General features: G+C 34.4%; 1 protein-coding gene across 2 annotated transcripts in view; it reads right to left on the bottom strand.

The window, feature by feature from the left end:
- ATRNL1 (attractin like 1) overlaps window positions 1-26174 on the bottom strand; it is a 744759-nt gene that overhangs the window by 563311 nt on the left and 155274 nt on the right. For both annotated transcript variants that reach the window (XM_024121650.1, XM_024121651.1), the window contains exons 11-15: window positions 11612-11696; window positions 10128-10336; window positions 8973-9091; window positions 4360-4492; window positions 36-217 (exon numbers count right to left, since the gene is read on the bottom strand). In XM_024121650.1, coding sequence (XP_023977418.1) covers window positions 36-217; window positions 4360-4492; window positions 8973-9091; window positions 10128-10336; window positions 11612-11696 — 728 coding nt within the window. The remainder of the gene's footprint in view (window positions 1-35; window positions 218-4359; window positions 4493-8972; window positions 9092-10127; window positions 10337-11611; window positions 11697-26174) is intronic.

The following is a 26174-nucleotide window of genomic DNA, read 5'->3' as shown; positions in this document are numbered from 1 at the left end:
CAAAAACAAAAAGACAAAACAAGTATAGCTGTTACCTGTTGCGTATACTTCTGTATTTCATCCAGTACAAATTCTACTTCTTTCGAGGTTGTTAATGAAGCAAGATTTCCACTAAGATTATAGCAATAAAGTTTTGCATTGTCATAGTTTTCTCTACTGGAATTAATTCTAAGACAAGCATCCCCAATATGATTCCATCCTTCTCCACAAAGATGAGCTAGTCAAAGAAAAAATTATATCTTATTTTTAGATTACCAAAAAGCATGTGTATTTTTCAATTATTTCAGAATTCTAAATACAACTTCGGTATTTGTTTAAATAATTTTAACAATAAAAATTTAAATATATCACTATAACATACTAAACTAAATTTGTCTAATAGTTTGATGAAGAATAAGAAGATCCTAATTTTTTCTTTAATTCTTAAACATAAGAAAAGCTATGGCTCTATAACAAGTTAAAATGTGTTGACTGTTAGGTTTTCTGTGTAAACCTAGTGTACTGGCATATGGTTTCTCAGCAAGTAAAATCACTACTGCACTTATGTCCCAAAGTGCAATTTATATAATACAAGATCACTTTAATAGAAAAATAACCAGCACATAACAAAAGCAATTTCAAAGTTATCCTACAAGTGTAGCTAACTGTCCTCTAAATCTAATTTCCATAGCCCAGGTGTACGATTTTGATATAAGTTGGGTTCTTTGATTCTTTAATTATAACTATGGGGTGAGAAGTCTCATTTCAATTATGTATATTAAAGAAGCTATAAGCTTTGTTTTCTAGTATTTATTTTTACACAGTCATTCAGGTCTTTCGAAAATTTAAACATACCATTCAGTAACAGTAGTTTATTCTTAGGGTCCAAATTGAACTTAAAACATTGCCTATTTTCTAAAACATGGATTTAAGGGCTTCCCTGGTGGCGCAGTGGTTGCGCGTCCGCCTGCCGATGCAGGGGAACCGGGTTCGCGCCCCGGTCCGGGAAGATCCCACGTGCCGCGGAGCGGCTGGGCCCGTGAGCCATGGCCGCTGAGCCTGCGCGTCCGGAGCCTGTGCTCCGCAACGGGAGAGGCCGCAGCAGAGGGAGGCCCGCATACCACAAAAAAAAAAAAAAAAAAAAAAAAAAAAAAAAAAAAACTGGATTTATAAATACAATATAAAGTTATGCTCTAGTGTGCATTAATTAACATTGCAGTGCTTTATTAACACACCGATCTATGAAGTTTCACTACATTTTAGTTTCCACATCACTAAATATATCAGTGCCTCTTGCCCTTTCAGCCTTGGATGCATTAATACAATCTTTATGGAATTATTATAAAGCAGCAATTCTCAAATATTTTGGTCTCAAGACCCCTTTAACTCTTAAAAATTATTGAGAACTCCACATATTTTTTCCCTTATGCGTTTTATATCTATTGGGTTTGACCATATTAAAAATAAAAACTGATCTTTTAAAAATATACTTATTCATTTAAAATTATAATTTAAATTTTTATTACAAACACACTTTTCCAGTTTCTGGGATGTCTTGTCCCTTTATGCTATTATAGGCTTGAAGAAGATGTACCATCAAATTTTCTCCTTAGGAACAGTTCAAATCAGGTCCCTGGCATCAAAAAATTGAGATGGGTTGATAAATGAATAGGGCATGGATAGGTAGAGAGATCAGGAATAAAGCAGAGCAAAATGTGCATCACAGAATCTAGGGTGAGGGTATTGGGTATCCTCTCTACAATTCTTTCCGTTTTTCTATAGGTTTGAAATTTTTCATAATAAAATGTTGGGGAAAAATATAACAACTTAAAATAAATAGCATATTTAATTTTTTAATTACAGTCTCCAAAAAACAAAATAGTGAAAAGTGTGGCATTGTTTTATAAATATTTTTGCAAATCTCTTTAGTATTGGTTTAATATAACTGTATTCTCGTATCTGCATCTACATTCAATCTATTGGAATCACATATTATGTAGCCTTTGGAAAACTATTTACATAGTAAACCTGTAACAGAATGAGAATCACAAAAGCAAATAATATCTTAGTATTACAGGGTACTCTGGTTCTTTAATAACTGCTGTCCTGTTAAACTAGGTAATGAGACTAACACACGGTGCTTGGAACACAGTAACCCCTCAATAAACTGGAGTCATTTAATAAGACTGTTTCAAACACGTCTGTTTTCATTTTCAGGCTACACATATAGCAATCTTCCTTGTCTTCTGAAATCTAAAGTACCAAATCACTTTAAGGAAAGAGTGCAAAAGTTTTTGTTAAATTTCGGCTATTTCTTTCCTTACTAAATCAAGGAAGGATTTACACATTAGTTTTGCCTGTCTCTCTTTTTTTTATTAGATAAAAAATACCTGGTTGATAAATCATACAAATGCAAACAATGCATGGGCCTTTGAGGCTAAACTAAATTATAGCACTGAAGCAAATGTTTTGATGTTTTAGGCTTCTGTAGTATTGAGCATCAACTCAGCTTTAGAGTTAAAAGGATAGCAGTTAATTTTTTCAATAAGTTTAGTAAGACAAATTCAAATTGCCAATTTTATATGAGATCAGTGGGAAAAATGCAATTCACAAATTTTCATGGAAAAGTGCTACTATTATACAGACTGGGCCCTCCATTTAGAGCATTCCCTTCCTTGAGACAAGCTGAATGGAAACCAAACTATATATATATACCAAGCTGGTTCTTAGTAAATATGAACACAGGACAAGGTAAGTTAGTACATAATAAAATATTTTATTGTATTTATTATTCTCCAAAATAACAGCCTGGTCAAGTAGAACCCTTTTACCAAACCAAAATATTTTCCCAAGCAATGAATAGATGGGTACTACCAAATATAACTTCACTATTATTTTTCCAAATTTCCACTGGTAATCGAATTCCCTTCTTATTGAGTAATATTCCTTTAAACATATATATTCCTTCAGTCAAATCTTATTTTAGTCTAGGATTTTCTTTGTCTTTTTAAAGAGACTTTATAAGTATTTTTACTGATCTACATGTTATTTTTAGATTTTAACACTTAGAAATCATTACTTTCAAGTTTAGTGTCATATCACTAATGCTTCTCAAATCCTGCCTACTGCATTAATATTCTCTAATTTACTCAAAGTGAACACACATGCACATATCACTATTTAAAAGCTTCAAAAGTCAGTACATAGAGAAAATTCCAAAACCTCAATGGTACTTTTAAAGGCAATCTAATTTTTATTTTCTTACATGAACTTATATAAGAAAGACTTAAATCCTGTGATGGAATTTTCCAACACTTTCTACAACTATATAGGTTCAGAAAACTTTTCTATGAAAGAATTTTTAAAAAAAAACAAAAAATCATGGTATAGAAACAGGCAAAAAACAACAGAGATAGAACTCCCAGTTACTAATCTCCTCTGCCATTTACAAGTCATGCACTTTTAAGCAAGTCACATAACCAGTGTGTCTCAGCTTATCTGTATAACAAGAAAATGGAACTGGTTAAATAGCTATACAAGTTTTCGATTTTCTGATTTTCTCTTTCATATTTGAAAGAAAGAGTACTTAGGGTCCACTAAGAAGAGTGTTAGCTATAAAAATTAAATTGAAATTTCTTTTTAAAATGAGTTTTGGGACTTCCCTGGTGGCACAGTTGTTAAGACCCCACACTTCCAATGCAGGGGGCCTGGGAACTAGATCCCATATGCATGCTGCAACTAAGAGTTCACATGCCACAACTAAGGAGCTGGCAAGCCGCAACTAAGGAGTACACATGCTGCAACTAAGGAGCTGGCGAGCCACAACTAAGGAGCCTGCCTGCCAAAACTAAGACCTGGCACAACCTAATTAATTAATTAATTGATTGATTAGTTTTTAAAAAATAAATAAAATGAGTTTTGCTCTGGTTTGCTGAACTTAGATTCTCATTAAATCATATAACAATTATAAATGTTTCAATTTGTAACAAAAAAGCAGTCAGTAAAAAACAGTTCCTGAAATTTAAAAAATAAAGGGCACTTAAAAAATAAATCCAATATGCTAAAATGTTAACATTGCTAGATCTGGATACTAGTCTGAGTACTTTTCATTTTCTGTTTTTAAGACATAATTTTTTAATTGAACAGTATTCTGATCAAGTCAATAGCATAATAAATACAAAATACCTTGAACATCTTAAAAGAATTAGAAATGAACATACAAACTTTTCTTGTAGAAACACTGCTATCATTACTCCAATATTATTGTTTATTTGCTACTGATTTAATTTTAGAAAATGGAATGTTCTTACTAAACGTTCTTTACTATAATGGCATTCATCTGTGGACTACAAAACTCATTTACCAAATTGAAATCTTTACCTGGTAAAGCCTGGCACTCTTGTTGTCTCTGATCCCACTGGCAATTCAAGTTTAGCGAACAGCTTTTACAGCTGGTAAGTTTGTTACAAATCTGCTCATTTCTCACATGACATTTGGTATAGTTTTTCACAGACTAGAAAATTAAAAGATAAAGCATGTTATTTTTCACCTTTGTACAGCAGTGATTCTTAAACTTCAGTGTATATATAAGTCACCTGGTGAGCTTTACCATACAGATTTCTAACACCAAATCCAGTTGTACTGAATCAGAATTTTTCTTACTCATTTCTTTATTTAAACAAAGTTCTTCAAATTAGAATGTGTGCTTACTGGAAAAACGTGCAAATTACACAATTTGAAACAGAAACCGTGTAATGAAAACCTATTCTATTGAATCTGATAACAGGTTTCCAATTCAATAAATAAAGCCAATGCACAAAGTCATTTCTCTCAATGATCACATGAAAGAATTCTAGTCATAATAAAACTAGCATACAGACCCCTGGGAATGAAGTAGAAATGATGAGTAGGAAAACTTAAAGAGATGTTTTATCAAAATCCAATAAAATCTAAAAAGATAAATTATTTTCTCAATAACTCAAACTAATTTTACTTCCACAGACATTAAATAATGGTTTTGGTTAATTGATGTTTCTCCTGTATGTATCTGTCACATTTCCTTAATGGAGGTTGAAAAGAACCTGCAAAAGTTACATTTTGATCAGTCCTATTATACAACTATCATATTTCAACTAATTCCAACTCTAAGAGGTTAAAGGTTAAAAAAAAAAAAGGCAACACAGAAACTTTGGTGTGAGGTCCCTGCATATACCAAGGTTCAATATTTCACATAATATTTTTAGCATCTATGATAATGAAAATCAAATTCTAAAATTTTGGTCTCAACTCTTCCTGTTACTCTTTTTTGAGAAAAAAAAAACAAAAAGGAAAAAAACACATGCTGCACCCTGAGGCCCCTTTTATTTCAGTAGGCAGACATACTTACCTCAGGCTTTCTCATGTAAGGGTGTTAAATAGTTCTTTTCAACCAAAAAACTTAACAGTCAAAATTTGCTTATAACTCACCCATATATAAAAATGGTTGAAGCAATTTTTATCCTCTTAGATACATACTTTAAAATGTCACCCATCAAATATTTATTTATAAACTACTATACTTTCCAACATAAAATACATTATGGTCACCTCCATTTCAAAGATGTTAATTTCTTTAGAGCAAATTGCATATACTATAAGGTCACAGATTAAAAGTACATAGATACTAATGTTTATCTTATTCATCCTAAAAAAATCGCAGAAGATACATTCTTTTAAAACCCAAATTACATTGCAGCTCTTATTCAACCATCACATTTTCATTAAGAACATATAAATTTTCTTAATGTTGTTTTTCTGATTCATAGCTTTTTGTCCTCAAATAGCATATAAATCTTAGTATTATTCTATACAATTATTATAATTCCAAACATCTGTCAACTAACTGAAAATAAATTTACTTGAATCATCTGATATATAAAATAACCTATAAAAAAGACAAGAGAATGGCTAAACAACATGTTAGAATAAGACAAAGAATAACAGCTTAATGCCAACCTTTAGAATAACAACGGTAACATCAGAGTCACCATCCAAACAACTCAACTGCTCTTCATTAAGAACAGTATAATTGGGACTTCCCTGGTGGCGCAGTGGTTAAGAATCCACCTGCCAATGCAGAGGACACAGGTTCAAGCCCTGGTCCAGGAAGATCCCACATGCCACGGAGCAACTAAGCCTATGCACCACAACTACCGAGCCTGCGCTCTTAGCCCGTGAGCCACAACTAATAAGCCTGCATGTTACAACTACTGAAGCCCATGCACCCAGAGCCCGTGCTCTGCAACAAGAGAAGACACTGCAATGAGAAGTACACGCAGCGCAACAAAGAGTAGCCACTGCTCGCCGCAACTAGAGAAAGCCCGCGCACAGCAACGAAGACCCACTGCAGCCAAAAATAAATTTATTTTTTTAAAAAAAGAAGAGTATAATCATTTATTGATACTGAAACAGTACAACAGATGAAATTATATTTCAGTCACACACAGGGCCAATTTATTCAATGATGGAAGAAAGCTGACTGTTACTTTGAAACATGGCTGGCATTTTTTGGCCTAATGAACCAGATGCACATTAGTAAACAGACTATGAAGCATAACCATTACTCTACTCATCTTCATCCTAATATATTTAGATGTATATTTAAAATGAAAATCTGTAAGAAGTAAGGTTATTGGAGCTATTAGAGGACAAAACATGCAACTTGCAGTAAATATGACTAAATAATGAAATAGAATCTCAGTGGACATCATTTACACTAAAATCTCATAGACCTTTCTGTATCCATTAGCATTTGGTTTAGCTTAATCATCAGACATTCTGATAAAACCGTCCAAAAGACACATTACGTCAAAGTCTAAATTACAAGTGAGTACCATCTGCTCACTTATACTATCTCACCCAGTACTTTCCTTGTTAACACATCATTATCAAAAATAAACTCTAAAGCAAAAGGCCACTTTTAAAAATGAACACTTGATAACAATTTGCATAATATAATTTTTGAGATATGTGTATTTTCATATAGTGTAAATGTCTAAACACAAATTAACTCAGTTACCGAACAAAGCTTTAAGTAAAATCTGCTTGCAATTTTTATCTAATAACATTCTCCATTTTAGTCCCTTATTCCTATATTTTATTTTACTTAGCTCCTACTTCCATATTATTCACTAATATAACTCCCATTAGATGAATATTATGCAAATATTAAAAAGTAATTCAAATTTTCAAAGTGAGCCATGTCATATTAACATTAAAACTCAAATAAAATTGAGGTATCTATTATCATTACAGCAATTCATATCACTTAAAAGTATACACCAACACAATATATATGAAAACAAAAGGGTTCAATCTGATTAGTCAATAAGTCAATATTTTCCTTCATTTTAAGTTTTAAATATTATTTTAGAATAGAATCATACAACTAAGTATTTTGAAATATGACTGGTTACTAAAGAAAAATTTTAGATGATAAAATAAAAACTTTTTACTTAGTTTTCAAATTCCCTTTTCTTTACCTTTTACTTCTGCCTGGTATCTTGAAAAACAAGTGGATAGTTTTCTTGATTAATAAAAATTCAGAAAAAGAAAAAATAATATGTATTTAGTTGAAAATCTGTATGCACACTATTTAGTTATTTAAGCTATACTCCATTAAGAGAATCTTTAACCCTACTAAACATAATTGCTAATACTTAAAAATTTTTTTCCTTCAACTTGTTGACATCTTCTAAAAAATATGGGACATTTTGATGCTACCCACTTAAAAGGTTAATTTTTGCTGCTCTTAATCCATTTTAATCTATCATCAATACTAATTTTATAATTTTTTCAATATTCTTATCTATAATAGGGTTCTCAACCTCATCACTAGTGAAATTTAGAGCCAGATAATTATTTTTTGTGGGAGGGCTGTTCATTCATTGTAGGATGTTTAGCAGCATCCCTGGCTTTCACCATAGTAGATGCCAGTAGCAGCCCCACACTTGTGACAACCCAAAAAACACACATTGCCAAATGTCCCTCCAAGGGTCAATATCGCCTCAGAGAACCAAAGATCTAAAGACAGATAAAAGGAAAACAACCACTGTCAATACTTCAGATTAAACTTGCACACAAAGTGTATAAATAAAACCTAAACCACACCACTATTAATGCATGTCTGACAAGAATCTCATGGAAATGACTTACTTATATAATATAATCCTTATATAATCCTATTTTCATCAGTACAGAAGACAATGTTTATAGCTACAGTCTTTTTTTTTTAAATAATTTTTGGGGCTTCTCTGGTGGCGCAGTGGTTGAGAGTCCGCCTGCCGATGCAGGGGACACGGGTTCGTGCCCCAGTCCGGGAAGATCCCACATGCCGCAGAGCGGCTGGGCCCGTGAGCCATGGCCGCTGAGCCTGCGCATCCGGAGCCTGTGCTCCGCAACGGGAGAGGCCACGATAGTGAGAGGCCCGCGTACCGCAAAAAAAATAAAATAATAAAAATAAAAATAATTTTTGCAAGTATTTTCCCAACCTTATTTATGAAAAGAAGTAAGTTTCCAGATTCAAAATGGAATCTAGACTGACAAATATGAGCAAGAAACTACAGGCTGAATTTATAACATACCAAGAAGTAGGTGATTTCCTACATATTTTCTAAATGTCTTTTTTTTTAAGTATAGTTGGCTTACCATGTTGAATTAGTTTCAGGTGTGCAACATAGTGATTCAACATTTTTAAAGATTATATACTCCATTTAACATTATTATAAAACAATGGCTATAACTCCCTGTGCTGTACAATATATCCTTGTTGCTTATCAATTTTATACATAGTAGTTTGTATCTCTTAATCTCATACCCCTATTTTGCCCTTCCCCCTTCCCTATTCTAAATATCTTGATATGGAAAATGCTATTTTGTACAGTGGTACTACATGGTAAGCTACTGATTATGAAGTAGCATGTTAGCTACAACATCATTTACCCATAAATACTAACCATACTGCAGTTACTGTTTGATGAAATGCATTTCTTGTCATCGCACCACTGGCACCCATTTGTATTGGCAGTACAGCTGGCACAATCTGCATATCTGTAACATCTGTCATCAGAAGCAGCTGTGATACAAATGGGAGAACACATCAGGATGAAAAAGAAAATGTCACACGTCTTAATTCACATATTTTTAACATCTGTTAAGAATCACTAAGACATTTTTAAACCATAAATATAACCATCAATATCAAAATAAATTCTTCAATATGAACTCAATTTTGTAATTTAATTAGATTTAAAGGGATTTAGATACCTCCTAGACTCATCTTTTTTCAGTCTACCAGGATCCTACAGCCATTTAAAATTTACATATTAAAATTAATTAATTAATTAAATAAAATTTACACATTACGGAGGGAGAAAAAGATTTAGAGGTATTTTACTAAACAAAATGTATTACTATATATCTAAAAGAAAACATTATAACAAATACTCATTGCTTATTATTCTTCATAAAGATATTTAGAGACATGACTTATTATAGATTAGCAAAACTTGATTTGTTAATTGTAGCACCAAAAATGTGTAAGAGCTCCACTCATTTAAAGAAAATTGAACAATTTTTATCCAAATCATTCTTCATAAATAAATATTTACTAGTAATTACTCATAAGTTTGATTTATTTATTCAATATTTTATAATAAATATTAAATTATAACAAAACTCATCAAAATTCTAGAAAATTTTTAACTTTATGGTCTGCCTTGGCAATAATTCAGAAAGAAAAATACTACCAAATGCAGAATAAATTACTTCATTTTATTTCTTTGACGCATACAGTATATCTTAGAAAGGGTGTATTTGAAAGCATTTTTTACTTACATATGAAAATAATTCATATATATGGCCATGTTACATATACAAATTGATATATAAATATTACATACAGAATTCAAAAAAGAAAACTAAAAATAGCTAATAAAGATATTAAATTACTAATCACTGCTAAATTCAAACATTAGAATTCCTAATTAGAGGATTATGAGTTTTTAATTTCTGAAAGCTACTAAGGTAATTCTTACAAGCAGAATGCATTTCCATTTCTAGCCAAATAGAGAAGCTTTGTTCCAAATATAAGAAAGAAAAAAAATTTTTACCTGTTTTCAGAGGGCATTTTGCTCTAAGAATATTATTAGTATTCCCAGACTCCCAAGATTCACAGTGATTTTTATTCCAAATACATTTTATCCCTGGACCAGCATTTTTACAAAGTTCTTCATCTCTGAAAGCCTTGCAATTTGGAGGCTTGTATACAAGTATATCATTAAGGAGTACACTAGAAAATCCTCCAAATATATACATGGACCTATTAGAGACAAAATAAGAATCTTAAAGAAACAATATTAGAAAAGTACCTAATGTGTTAGTTTTAAAAATAAATTTAAATACACATTTTACATTATCTTATCTAGTTAGGAAACAATTTTTTAGAAATATACTATAATAAGATACACTTTAGACAATAAGATACACTTTAGAATTGCTATATAGAATTATAATTTTTGAATACAAAGAATTTAGAAATTAGATACAGAGTCCTTCATATAGTGTTTTACTATCCTCTTATAAAATAAAAAGACCAAGAGTAAAATTATCAAAAAGATTTTCAAAGTTTCAATTTGAAAAGCCCAGATGATTACTGAATTAATTAATACTACCAATGCCAAAAAATTTGACATGCCCTCAAAACAGCCTAATTTTTGTTTCTAAAAATATTAACACAATAAATGGAAAAGATCAGAAAATGCTTCAAGAATATCTTTTATTATTTAGAAAAAGTAAAATAAAAATCAACCAAATGCAGTTTTCAACAGAGAAGCCTAGAGGTTTTATGTTTACACTCTGAATTTCATTTATTTCAGTTTCAAAAGCTAACTGATATCAGTTACACAGCTTCATTGTGATTAAGTTCTGACTACTTTTAGTATTATACTGGAGAATTTTTACATAATTAGAATAAGGTAGTAATAAAATGAACTTATGAAAAATGTCATCATGAATTACAAATTTTAAGCTAATGAATGATCTAGCATATTGTTTACTGTCACAAGTCCACATTAATGAACTTTTGCTATAGAAATAGCAAAATCATAATAACTTAAAGGATGAAGGTAACTTAATGATCATCCAGTCCAAATTCCCAGTGGATATAACAGTCTTAAAGGCCAGAGAGGTTAGTTAAGAGACTTGTCAAAAGTCACATATTCAGTTATGACAGAACCAAAATGAGAATCTAATACTTCTCACTTCCCTTGCTCTCCTCAAAAGAAATATGTGGCTAGCCTTTCTATCACTTCAATCTGATCTTTTTTAAGGAAGTCATTCATGATCTGATCTCTGGAAAAAGGAAAGAAGGCAGGATGACTTTTTAAAAGAGTATCTGAAGTTCTATCTCAGCATCTTTCCTTTGATACTCCCTTGCCCCTTAAATAAATTTAAACAAAAAAGAAATGAAGGATATGGTTAATGAAGCAAAATTCATTCCGCGGTATTACATCCAATCCATTAAGTACAAACAATACTTTTTTTAAAGAATAACAAAATATGTGGGTAGTATGACTGATAAATGTGCTTCTTTTACCCATTAATGACAACTGCAGAGTGTCCAAATCTGTTGACATCTCTATGAAGGTTTGGTTTCGGTAATATTTTCCATTCATCACAAGCTAGGAAAATGAAAACAGCAAAACAAAAAATGAAATAAAAAAACTATTTAAGACAAATACTATAAAATAATCATTGGCCAAATAAAGATACAATACTTAAAATTAGGAAGCCTTTCATTAATTTTCCATGACCTACAATTTAGTATCATTACTCAACTAGCATTATTCCTTAAATAAAAATAACTTCTGCCTAAAATTCTCACAAATAATTTTACATGTATGAGAATAAAGGAAATCAAAGGAAAAAAATTAGATGAACTTTACATTGGAGGATAATTTCAATGATATATTTTATTAAATAAACCAAGAATCATATAGTAAAATTCATGAATGTCAATATTGGGCAAACCCATCAGAAAGTTAAATCACGAAATCAAATTTTACATGCATGCATGCAAAATTAAATGGAATATATAATACTCAATGAAAGAATGCCTAAAAATGGAATCATCAAAATAAAATATTTAAATCAGTTTAATGATTCGATATTTCAAAGGAATAGTTTTCATTTTATGTAAAGGAGAAGAGCGTTAGTTGCAAAAAATAGAAAAAAATGAAAAAAAAAAACCTAAATAATTCATGAGCTACAGAAACACTATGGAAAGAAAAATGATTAAAGAAAACTGTTTATCATTTAAATATAGCCTCAGAATCGACACATATATTAATAGAGATTTTGAGATGTCAAATAATTCAGTATTCAGTGACTAGAAACATTCTCAGGACAATGTTTTAGATTTTATCCTCTTAGACATGGCATATCTAAAAGCAGGCCTTGGTATTTAATACAACCACATAGATGTAACAAGGTTTAAAACAAATTTATTTCATTTTTTGGTAACTTAGAAGCCCTTTTGAAACAAGAAAATAATCTCAAATACAATTAGTTGTAATAAATTACTTGTTTTCTTATGTAAGCAATCATGTCTATTACACTAGAAATGAAATAATAAATTTGACTTTAATTCAATATTATTACTAGTAAAGATCAAAGGAATCACAAAAACCAAAACCATAGTTTAGAACATTAAACTGGACGACTGAGAGCAATAAAATATATCTTGAATTGTATCTCCCACAGTGTATTCTGAGGTTCACAAATCTGCCCCAAAAGGGGTATTCCTTAGTTGATATAATCTCTCTCTATAGTTCACAAAGTACATGAACCTATTAAATACTCTCAAAAGAGAGAGTACAAAAGCACAGAAGCCTAACTTTACTAAACCCAGTGTTTTCCCAATGTTTTATCCATAGACGCACTTTTCACATAACACCTATTAACATTCCCAGGAACCAAGGCTCTGAAGATCACATTTTGAGAACTACTATTATAAAGGCCTACACATAATATTCATAGTCTACCAATTTTATGTGTTAGAGTTCACTTAAGAATTTCTTAAGTGTACATTTATTTGCATGCAGTAATATAAAACTTCCAAAGTGCTTTCATCTCTATAACTTAAAATAGTCTGTATAAGAATCCAGTGAGGTTGATTGAGCAGGTATCACCATATGCCAGAAATGAAAAATGAGACCTAGGAGAAGTTAAGCAATGTCCTTAAGGCCCATTAGATTACCTTTGTTTTTCTATAAATTATGTTTATGAATGCCTGATGTTATAAAAGTATATTGAATGAATTCTGAAAGATAATTCCCATTTGGAGAGAAGGGGTGACCTGTAAAAGGCACAGACTTTGACAAAGAAAGAGATGAAAATGTTAGAGACAGATAATGAGTTATAGGGCAGACAGATTTTAATCATTCCACCAAAACCCAACACACACACACACACACACACACACACACACACACACACACACACCACATGGCCACTGATTCATAAACTGTGTGTTGAATACAGTATTCCAACAACAGAATTAGAAACCTGAATGTGTGTCAAAGAAATGAAACAGAAAAGAGTCAGATCAAAGAGTAGGACTTCCAGAAATTAGGACTTCCAGAAACCAGTTTATTATAAAAATCTCCAAAGAAGAATCATCTTCAAGGTCATCTTTGGGACATCTGGAATCCAGAAAAGAAAGTGACCCAACAATCTGAGCCTATCCAGGAGTAAAGAATAAGTAATTTGGCCCAGCATCCAAAACAAATCAGCAGAAGGAGGGAAGCAAAGCAGATTTCCAAAATGAGAACCAGGGAAAATGCTCAGAAAACCCATCTAAGAAGTGAGTCAGGAAAAAGAGCTGAGAGAATAAAGGCCAGCATTTACTAAAAATTAGGCCTTTTGAAGATTTCTTGTAACTCTATACTCTCTTTAGGGAAAAAGAAAATTTTTTAAGCACACAGAATAGTCCAAAGAATGGTATTATAAACACCTATATACCACTACCCAGATCTGTCAAACCCAATATTTTACCACGTTTACTGTAGATTTTCTAAAGAAAGAAAATATTACAGATGTGATCGAGGCTCCCTGTGTACTCCCTCTCAAATTCCACTGCTTTATGTCTTCTGTCTTTGGACACAACCACTATCCTATATTGGTTTATCAATGTTCCCATATTTATGATCTATATATTTTTGTAGATTATAAAACAATATAAATGGTATCAAACTATGGATTCTTCTCCACCTTGCTTATTTTGTTCAACCTATTGAGTTGTTTTTTGGTTTTTTAACCATTTTTAAGTGACATTAAGTACATTGGCATTGTTGTGCACCATCATCACCATCCATCTCCAGGGTTTTCTTCATCTTGCAAAACTAAAACTCTGTACCCATTAAATAATAACTACCCATTCCCCTCTCTCCCCAGCCCATGGTAACCACTATTCTACTTTTTTGTCTATAAATTTGACTATTCTAAGCACCTCAGATGAATGAATTCATACAGTATTTGTCCTTTTGTGACTGGCTTATTTCCCTAAGCATGTATTCAAAGTTCATCTGTGCTGTAGCATGTGTCAGAATTTCCTTCCTTTTGAAACCCTGAATAATTTCCATTGTATGTATATACGACATTTTCTTTATCCATTCATCCATATATGGATATGTAGGTTGTTTCCAGATTTTGGCTACTGTGAATAATGCTGCTAGGAAAGTGGGTGTACAGATATCTGTTCCTGCCCCTGATTTCAATTCTCTTGTGTGTATACCCAGAAGTAGAATTGCTGGATCATATGGTAATTATGTTTAACTTTTTGAGGAACCTCTATACTCTGTCCTATAGTGGTCACACCATTTTACATTCCCCCTAGCAGTGCACAAGGGTTCCAATTTCTCCACATCCTCGTCAACACTTGTTATTTTCTATTTCTTGATAATAGCTATCCTAATGGGTGTGAAGTGGTATCTCACTGTGGTTTTCATTTGCAATTCCCTAACGATTAGTGATGTTGGGCGTCTTTTTATATCCTTATTGGGATATTTGTATATCTTCTTTGGAGAACTATATCTTCATCAAAAAGCCTGTACATTAACTTGGTCAAATTTATTGTTTTCCACCATAATTCAAAAAGAGACATGTACCACAATGTTCACTGCAGCACTATTTACAATAGCCTGGACGTGGAACCAACCTAAATGCCTGACAGATGAATGGATAAAGAAGATGTGGCACATATATACAATGGAATATTACTCAGCCATAAAAAGAAACGAAATTGAGTTATTTGTAGTGAGGTGGATGGACCTAGAGTCTGTCACACAGAGTGAAGTAAGTCAGAAAGAGAAAAGCAAATACCGTATGCTAACGCATATATACAGAATCTAAAAAAAAAAAAAAATGGTACTGATGAACCTAGTTGCAGGGCAGGAATAAAGAGGCAGACATAGAAAATGGACTTGAGGACATGGGATGGAAGGGCAAAGCTGGGACAAAGTGAGAGCAGCATCGACATATATACACTACTGAATGTAAAATAGTTGGCTGCTGGGAAGAAGCAGCATAGCACAGGGAGATCGGCTCGGTGCTTTGCGATGACCTAGAGGCATGGGATAGGGAGGGTGGGAGGGAGGCTCAAGAGGGACAGGATATGGGGACATGTGTATGCATATGGCTGATTCGCTTTGCTGTGCAACAGAAACTAACATAGTATTGTGAAGCAATTATACTCCAATAAAGATCCATTAAAAAAATGTATTGTTTTCCTTGTGATTTGTGCTTTTTATTCTTAACTCAAGATTGTAAAGATAATCTCTAATTTTCTTCAAAGGATGTACAGTTTGGCTCTTACTGTTCTGATCTTCAAACCAGTTGGAAGTTATTTTTGCATTTGTTGCATGGATCTAACTTAATTTTCCCCATATACAATATTTCCCAGATATTTCTCAGTATATTTCCATATACCAATTGCCCAGAACCATTTTTTGAGCATTTATCCCTGACCCACTAGTTTGTGTCTCATTTGACTTCTGTACCGCTGTGGTTTGTTTTTATTCCACTTGTTTTTAACTAAAGATATATATGTGCAAAGTTTAAAAGCAAATAATCCAAAAAAATAATAATAATAAAATAAAAGCAAACAATCCCACAAGGCTCATCACAGAAAAGCCTCCTCCTCCCTATCTATGGGCTATGGAAGCCTGAAATTGAAAAGCACATAGTTGCTTCTAATAGTTAAAAAAACATTTTTAATTACTATTATAATATTATATAAAATTAACCGAAAAATTCATCAAACCTTTTATAGTATTTTTAAATGGGTAAAGATTCCTAAAGTAAGTGGCAGCCATGACCTTTACCTAATAAAAATAACATGCTAGTTGCTTATCAATGCTATATAATATTTAACTCTCAAAACAACTCTGAGGAGTAAATATTTTTGTCACCATGTTTTAAATACGGAAAAGAGTCTTTAGAAGTTAGGTAACTTCCTTAAAGTCATTAAATAGTAAAGTCAAATCAAAACCAGATCTCCTTAACTTCTTTATGTTATACTGCCTCACCACACCATCAAAATATCCCTTTTGATATAAACATTAACTTCTTGAGAATAAAAACACGATAATACAGTTTTTTTAAAAAGTACATAAGTCCCTGCCGAAGAAAAGCATTACAGTACAGTAATTTAAAACATTATACATAAGAGCAATTAACTCAGACAAATAATAATACAACCCAATTCTACTTCAAGAAGTTCTTTGCCTTTTAATATATGTGGTCGTCGGAGGTGAAGGCTTTATTCCTATCTCCAGGACATAACCTTAAATTATACTAAACGTTCAAAAATAATTACACACAATATTTGTGGTAGACTTTGGTGCTGCTCCACAAATATTCCAGTTGTCATCCTTAAGGCCTAGGCAAAATGATACTCCCACACTCCTTAGAAGGTGGATGTGACAATATGACTTGCTTTAGTCAAGGAAATGCAAGCTAAAGTGATAACTGTATTTCTGGATGGAACCATTTAATTACCAATGAAAGAAAATGCAATTTAGCCTTGGTCCCTAAGTGATAACAGTAAGCAAATCTGCCCTCCCCACCAACACTAGACATGTACCATGGGTGAAAAATAACCTTTTACTGGTGTTAAGAATAAGACCCTGACACATGGGATGGGAACATCTGAGTGGATGCCCTGAAAATCTCCCCCAATTTTCCATTCCCAAATTTTCCTGAATCTTCTGAAACTGCAGAAGTGGTCTACCCTACTCTACTGAGAGACCGTACTCTACCCTTGCTCTGAACCCAGTGCAGCAGCTTCCCTCCAGTAACATCTGTACCCTAGTTCAGAATCTGCTCACACCTTCCCTATTGGCCACTGGGACTATAACTTGGCTCAGCATAACTCAGCCTGTTACATTCTGGGACTGCTAAGAAAAGAAAGGGACTACATCTCAAAGGATCTGTAAGACCTAGATAGCATATATTGGCAGAAGTTGGGGGGAATACACATGGTTCTGGATTCTGAAGGGAGTTTGATCAAAAGCATCAGAACCTTACATTGGATTAGGAAAAAATTATTTATTTATTTAAGAGCACTCTCCAAGATGCAGGATTTAGGATTTATCCCCTTATAAGAACACTGGGAGATGGTGTGAACTCACTATTAAGATGACTCCTATACACAGCAAAGGAAACCATCAACAAAATGAAAAAGTAACCTACTACTGAATGGGAGAAAATATTTGTAAATCATATATCTGATAAGGGGTTAATATCCAAAATATATAAAGAAATCACACAACTCAATAGCAAAAATACCCAAACAACATGATTAAAAAACAGGTAGAGGAATTGAAGAGATATTTTTCCAAAGAAGACACACAAATGGGCAACATGTACATGAAAAGGTACTCAGCATCCCTAATCATCAGGGAAATGCAAATCAAAACCACAATGAGATATCACCTTACACCTCATAGAATGGATATCACCAAAAAGGCCAGAGATGGCAAGTGTTAGCAAACATGTGGAGAAAAGGGAACCCAGGTGCACTGTCAGTGGGAATGTAAATTGGTAAAGCGACTATGGAAAACAATATGCAAGTTCCTCAAAAAACTAAAAATCGAACTGCCACATGATCCACCAATCCCCCTTCTGGGTATATACCCAAAGGAAATGTAAACAGTATATCAAAGAGATATCTGCACTCCCATGTTCATTGCAGCATTATTCACAATAGCCAAGATACAGAAACAACCTAAGTGTCCAGCAATAAATGAATGGATAAAGATGTGGTACATATATACAATGGAATATTATTCAGTCATCTGAAAGAAGGAAATCCTGCTGTTTGTGACAACATGTATGGAGCTTGAGGGTATTATGCTAAGAGAAATAAGCCAGACAGAAAAAGAAAAATAATAAATGGTATCACTTACATGTGAAATCTTAAAAAAAAAAAAAAATGAATGAGGTCCGAGGATCTAATGTATACTTGGTGACAACAGTTGCTAACCCAATACTGTACAACTGAAATTTGCTGAGTAGAACATAAGTGTTTTCACCAAAAAGAAAAAAGATAAATATGTGAGGTGATGATGGATGTGCTAATTAACTAGATGTGGGGGAATCCTTTCACAATGTATATATCAAGTCATCAGAATGTACACTTTAAATATCTTACAATTTTATCAATTACACCTCAATAAAGCTGGGGGGAAAAAAGATGACTCCTAGAAACATGGAAAAATACAGTCTAAATGCCAGAATTGTCATAGCAAACACTAAAAGCAGGGGTTAAAAGTCTAGGAGAGTGGTGCTGTCACTGTTGGAAAAAGCAGCATGTGGAATATATAGAAAGCCCCTGTGAAAGAATCCCAATGCAGACCCTACACACCTGCCAAAGGCCATGCCATATGCAGTGGACATTTTTATACCTCTAGTCTTGTCCATGTTATTGAGCCCTGGCAGAGATGGAGTGCTTCACAGGTATTATTAACTGACCATGTGTTCAGAGTTTTCTATCATGATATACTGTATAACATCAGAAAACCCACCACATCATTTTACCTACAGCAGGGCCAGAATGTATGTCATTTATTGAAGCCATGAAGAATGTTATGGTGAGATGGCAACATTGAGAAAGTGGTGGCTTTCCTTCATAGACCAAAGCTGATGGTATGAAAAACTGTAACAGAACTGTGCTCGGTGATGGAGACAATAGGAAAATAAGAGGCCAGCTGGTGACACTTAACCATCAGAATCCAATCCAAGTAGAGAGCCATTACTGTAATAAGCAGCAAGATCCAAGTGTCAGTCAAGAGGACTGACCTATTGAGAATTATAGAGATGTTTAATAGAACACAGCATCCCTAGAAGCAAAACAGATGGGCAGCCAACAAGGGTACTACCTAACTTATATCATCAGAAGAAATCAAGGATAAACGATCAGAAAGCTGATGGCAGATGCTGCAATAAAAAGTCATAATTCATTGCTCAATTTCTGGATTTGAGCCACTTTTTAAATCCAGAGCTGATACATTTAAAAGTCTGGGGCCCAGGAGGAAGGACCCTGTAATACCACAGCAAGTATACATGGTAATAGTGTCCCTAGTTCTTCCTCAAAGGTACCAACAGTCATTTCATTGGGTAACCCTAGCCTAGAGAAAAAAGCAACCACAAACATTGCAAGTACTGCTGGACACAAGGTCTGAGTTGACAATGACACATCATGGCCTCTCTTTTTAGCAGGGATAATATGGGAATGATGAAATTAATGGCATCCTGGCCAAGGTTCTTCTCAAAATGAGCCAGTGGGTCTGCAGACCTATGCAGTGGTCATGTCCTATGTCCCTAGATTAATAATTGAAAGAGACATTCTTGGCAAATGGAACCACCCCAACATTGGGTCCTTGGCTGTTACAGTGGAAAAGATCAAGTTGAAGCCTCTGGAACTGTTACCCCCTGGATAATATAATAATTTTTAAAATAATGTTGCATTTCAGAGGGAGTGAATGGCATAAATTAGTATTATCCTGAAGAATGTAAAGAATGCTGGATAATGGACCCCCTCAAATTGTTTAAATTACCAATCTGGCCCCTGTAAACTAAACAAGGCCTGGAAGATGACAATAGCTCACTAACAAGTAGTAGCCCAAACTGCAGGCACCATGCAAGATGTGTATCTTTGTTAGAGCAGATTAACATGGCCACTGATTTGGCAAATGTGTTCTTTGCTAACCCTACCAGAAAAGAGGACCAAAAGCAGTATGCATTCATATGGAATAGAATAGAATACATTCACAATTTTGCCTTGGGATTATGTTAACTTTTGTCAGAACACATTTGGCCCAATTGGACACCTTGCAGAACATTTCATTTTTCCACTACATTAATGGCATCATTCTCATAGTGCCAGATGAACAAGAACAGTTAATGCAGTGGAGGCCTTGTTAAGACATATATGCTTCAAAGGGTGGAAGATAAAACCTACAAAGATTCAGAGACCTTCCATGTAGTAAGCTATTTAGGGGTCTGGAGGTCAAGGGCATTCTGAGACAGCTCATCTGAACTGAAACACCAACTATTACATCTTTCAACTCCCATTGCAAGGAAGAAAGCGAACATCTGATAGGTCTTTTGGGGTTCTGAAGGCTGTATATTCCATTCCTGGGAATACTGTTCAAGCCCATATACTGGAAAATATCAAAGGCTGCCAGCTCTGAGTACATGCCAGGGCAGAAAATAGCTCTGCTATAGGTCCAGGACACACTGCAAACAGCCCTGCAACTAGGGCCACATGTCCCAGTAGATACTATAGTTATTGGAGGAGTCACTGTTAGAAAAAGCATGTGGAATATATAGAAAGCCCCTGTGAAAGAATCCCAATGCAGACCCAACACACATGTCAAAGGCCATGCCATCTGCAGCTGAAAATTTTATCCCTCTATTCCCACCACACTCCTGAGCCCTGGCAGAGATGGAGTGCTGGACATGGGTTATGAGGTGACCATGTGTTCAGAGTTTTCTATCATGAGCTGTCTCTGTCATCAATAATCACAAGAATATAAAATGGAAGCTGTACCCAAGATGAAGCAAGAGCACGGTGTGCACAAGAAATCTGCATGAGCTGGTAGCTCAGACCTAGTGCCACCCAACACTGCTGCCCCCGCACCCATCCCGCATCTTACAGCTCTGGCCGTGTGAGGGATCCTTTATGCCCAGATAACAAGAAGAGGATAATGAAAATATGTAAGCTTCGTACGTGGCCACGATTCCAAAATGGTTATCACTTATAAGACAGCTTCACTGAGGGGTGGCCTGGAAGAACAGCAAAAAAGGAAAAGGCCCCCCAGTTGGGCAGGCCTTTGAGAAGTGTGCCTCAGTACACTGTGTGGAAAGAGAAATGGCCCAGGAGCAGTAGTTAATGACCTAGCTGGCTGATCAGGAGCCTAGAAGCAGAAATATTGAAGATCAGAGACAAGGAGGTCGTAGAGTAGAGACATGTGGATGAATATATTTGAACGAGCATGGAACGTGAAGATCTTTGCGATACAAGTTAAAGGCCATCAGAGAGCATCCAACATGGAAGAGACGTTAAACAACCAGTAAACAATTAACTGAGACAGCTAATGTCAGTCTCTATTGTAGGACACCTCGGTGCCAATGAAATGAGCACATGAGCCAAGGAGCCATGTGGCAGAGATGGAGGCCATCCAGGAACGCAATAACATGGGCTCCTTCTGAAAAAAGCTGATGGAGTCACTCTTCCACTAGATGTCCAACCTGACAGCAAGATATCAATCCTGATCCCCTGATAAGGCCATTCCCCAAGAACACTAACTGGACATTTGGTGGCAAGTTGACTACATTGGGCCCCTTCCACTCTAGATAGGCCAACATTTCATCATGACAAGAATACATATTTTGAGGATGCATTTGCTTTTTCTGCCCACAGGGTCTTAACCAGCACAACTATCTTAGAAATTATGAAATGTTTGATTAACCAGCATGGGATCCCATGTAATCAGGAGACACACTTCACATAAAAGGAGGTATAGAAATGGGCCTATGACCATGAAATCCACTGGATCCCAAACCACACAACCTGACAGAGATTTTGACAGGCACAACTGAAGCACCAGGATGCAGGATACACCTGAACTAAAGACCTTTAAATAGTGCTGTGTCCCCAAGAGGAAGAATATATAGGTCCAAAAACCCAGGAGTAAAAGCCACTTCTTGTGGCCTCATATTCAGTTACACAATTGGGAAATTTGTGCTCCTCATCCTGCAATTCTGGGTTCTGCAGGATTAGAGGTCCTATTTCCCAAAGGGAAAAATATTCTGGCAGAAGAAATAGCAATTAACCATTTAACTGTAAGCTACAGTTGCCACTTGGGTACTTCAGGCTCCTTGTGTCAAGGGACCAGCAAGCAGGCAAAAAAGGAGTAGCATCTTGGCAGGGGTAATTGGCCCCAACCATCAAAGGGAGGGACTGCTGTTACAAATAAGGTCAGGGGAATATATTTGGTACACAGATGATCCATTTAGGTGTTTCTTGGTATCCCTTTGCCAAGTGTGATGGTAAATGGGCAAGTACAGTAACCCAGACTAGAAGGTATATGATGATCAGGAGCTCAAATACCTAAGGGGGAGGGAGTGGGTCATGCTACCAGGTAAGACAGAGAGACCAGAAGAAGTGCTAGCTGAGGGTAAGGGACATGAAAAACTAATGGATGAGGGACATGGTGAATATCAGTTACAGCCCTGAGACCAGCTACAAAAGCCAGAGCAATAAGCTAAGCTCCCACCAGTGAGAAATGCCCACTGGAATCCTGGAGGAGCTGTTTAACAAATATATTTGAAGAAGCGGGCTGAGTGGCCCAAAGAATGAATTGCGATGAACATGGAAAGGCGCTGACTAAATACACCTTCAGGGAAGGACTTACCAGTGGACATCATTCAGCTGCCAGCCCCTGCAGAGACTGCCTTAGCTACAGAGAGCTTCCGCACCCATGGTCCTGGGAGTGACCCTTGTACAATGACCGACCAAGACCTGTTTTATCCTAAAGAGCGACAACTCTGAGGGGCATTTCAACTCCAGAGTTGTCCTGGAGTTGGCTGAGGTTGTTAAATCTGCTTGACTTTTACTTTTCGCCCAATCCTGCTTCTTCCCCTCCCTTTTACAGGCGTTCAATCCAAGGACCTAATAAGTACCCTGAACACTAAACTCTGTCTCAGAGTTTGCTTTTCAGAGAACTGTGACAGGATTGTTTGTTACCTCAGTCTAACATAACCTGTACTGACTGATACAATACAGTAAGTGTGAATATTCCTCTACAGTGTCTTAAAATAGCTGGCAAAATTGTTTTCAACTCACAAAATTGTTTAGGAATAAGAGAATATAACTTGCAAGCTTATGAAAAGCTAGTTGAGGTACGCAACTTTTGCAACTATAGGGACATTTCACGCTTGCTGATATTTGCCCACCTGCCAGGATTTTTCAACAGAATGCGAAGAGAAAAACATAGGAACAGTTGCAGCAAATGCACTTTCCACTTATCCCTTGCAGCTTTTTCAATAGTGACTAAACAGAATGTTGGGCTAGATAAATTCTGTTGACGAGTTTTCAAATTCTTGATCAGGATTCTCTGTAAAACACAGGTTAGTTTTCCTGTAAAATGTAGAAGGTATCAAATGCCTTAAAGTTCAGTATTAAATTAATATAATTTGTTTACACATAGTCTCTTTCCATTCTTACAATTAAAGTCTCTTACATTATGAATGTCTGACTGCAATCTATAATCATATTTTTTGCCAAGAAGAAAATATATTTCCAGAACACTCATGTCATTATCACTTCACAAACAGTTCAAGGCTAGACAAACTAAAGCAAATTTCAAAGTTACTGACATCATGAAAATTGACAGAAATACCATCCCATACCGACAGAAAAGCCACACAGCAATAAAGACCAAAGTAAAATATACTCTCTAGAATATAGACTTTTAAAAAAATCTGTACTACAAGGCACTAAATATTTATTTAAAAACCTTATACACTCAATAAACATAAGATCAAGAAATTAGTTACTATTCTCTCAAACACAAATCTCAGCAATCAGAATACTGTGCTGTTAGGACTATTCACATATGACAGACAACATAATTACATTAAAAACATATGCTGAAATTTAGAGACAGGTTTACTTTATCAATTATGCATAAAATAGTACAGGTGAAAAATGCACATTCATTGGCTAATTTTTCTGCAAATACTCATATTCTTCCATGAAAATATGCATCTATAATACTTTAAAGACACATTTTAAAAATTCTTTTAATATTCCATTTGAAACACCAGTTCATAACTCAGTCATAATAACATATTTGAAATAAACTAAAAAGAGCACATATGTTGTAGGTATAAGACTCAAAACTAGATGAATACAAAGGAAAATTTTTATTAACCATTTGGATACTTATGTAATAGAAAACCAAATTTCTAGATGTTGCCAAAAATCTTTTTCCACCTACCCCTGAAATGCTGATGTTTCAGTGGGTCCCCCTCCCCCAGGTAAAAATTTATCTTACTATTCTAAAAGGTGCACACTTTTGCTACCCACAGTTTCATAACCACCGTTTCTCTCAGGATTTTGTCCTCTGGCATTCATTCCATAAATATTTATTTACCTTTGTGCCCTCTGCCAGGCAAAGTGGGCACCACTATTTGACAATCTTAAAAGAAATGATTTTATCATGTTTTAACATACAGTGTTATTTCCTGTTGGCTTCAGTAAATAGTCTTGAGGTATATTTATAGATTCCCTGATAATGAATCATACTTGAAATACTAGAATAATTCCTACTTGGTCATAGTTTATTATAATTTTGAAACTGTTGAATTCCATTTGCTATTATTTTATTTGTTTGATTCTATATTCATGACTGTTTTTCCTGCCTTCTTCCCCAGAGGTTTTGTTAAGACATTTAAACACTTTTCTTTCAGTGTATATTCTATTTCAAGAATCTTTATTTAGCAATTTTTGTATTCAAAACAATCTCTCAAAATGCTTATAGATCTACTAGAGAGATTCATTGCTCGTTACTCTTCTTGATTCTCTACCTTGAGGTCACTGATTAAATATACTGATAAAACTAATTTTCTTGAGTGTCATGCTACATTAACAAATACTATATGCCTTTTTTCCCAACTAAAGATCTTTCCAATTTTTTTCCTGTTAAATCAGGAAAACATCAATATATAGTACAGTGGTAGAATCAAAAGAACTTTGAACTTAGACTTGGGTTCAAATTCTGAATACACCATCCTACAACCTATGCAAGTTTGGGTTTAACCATACGCTAAATCACAGTTTCTTCCTGTATGAATGAATATAATAGTACATGCTACACAGACGTTATGAGAATTACATCATAAAGCATATGTAAAGTGCAAAACATTACAGGAAGCTTTTGGCAAATGTTAGTTCTCCCTTTTCACACAACGAAAGGTCACTTTTTCCCTTACTTACTGGTCTCTTTTTTAAAGAGAAGAAACTACTATTTCTTCTACACAATAGTTTATTATAGACAGAAAAAGAGAACCTTGAGCAAAGGATAAAGTAAAGCTTAAAACAGTCAACAGTTGGCTAAATTCATTGAAAAAAGGGTATGATGATTTTAAGAGTTTTTCTTACAGACAAAGAAACAAATGGGTTCTTTCAGGTGGCAGGGCAAGGGGTGCTGCTTTTGTCAAGGAAGAGCCCTAAGGAGTTAACAGAGCGCAGAGAGAAATACTGATTAACAAAGAGAGGGACACATAAAATAACCTCCAGAAAATAAAAATAATTATAAACATGAAGAGCGAGCAAGTTTGAATTTTTATAGTTTTGCTGGATTGTTCCAAAAAATTAAATAATTAGATGTTTTAATTTGAATATGATTTTTTAATGAAATTATGTGCCTTACAAAATTGTATCCATTATAGTGTGTGTGTGTGTGTTTATACACACACACACACAGGTATCACTCTACAGGGTTGTACAAAAACGTGTATACTATGTTTCGTAAACTAGTTAAGTGATTTTTTTTTTTTTTTTTTTTTTGGTGGTATGCGGGCCTTCCTCT

This window comes from Physeter macrocephalus, chromosome 20 (assembly GCF_002837175.3).
Source record: "Physeter macrocephalus isolate SW-GA chromosome 20, ASM283717v5, whole genome shotgun sequence".
NCBI lineage: Eukaryota > Metazoa > Chordata > Mammalia > Artiodactyla > Physeteridae > Physeter > Physeter macrocephalus.
The sequence above is the reverse complement of the archived record's forward strand: the minus strand, read 5'-3'. Positions and strand labels throughout refer to the sequence as shown.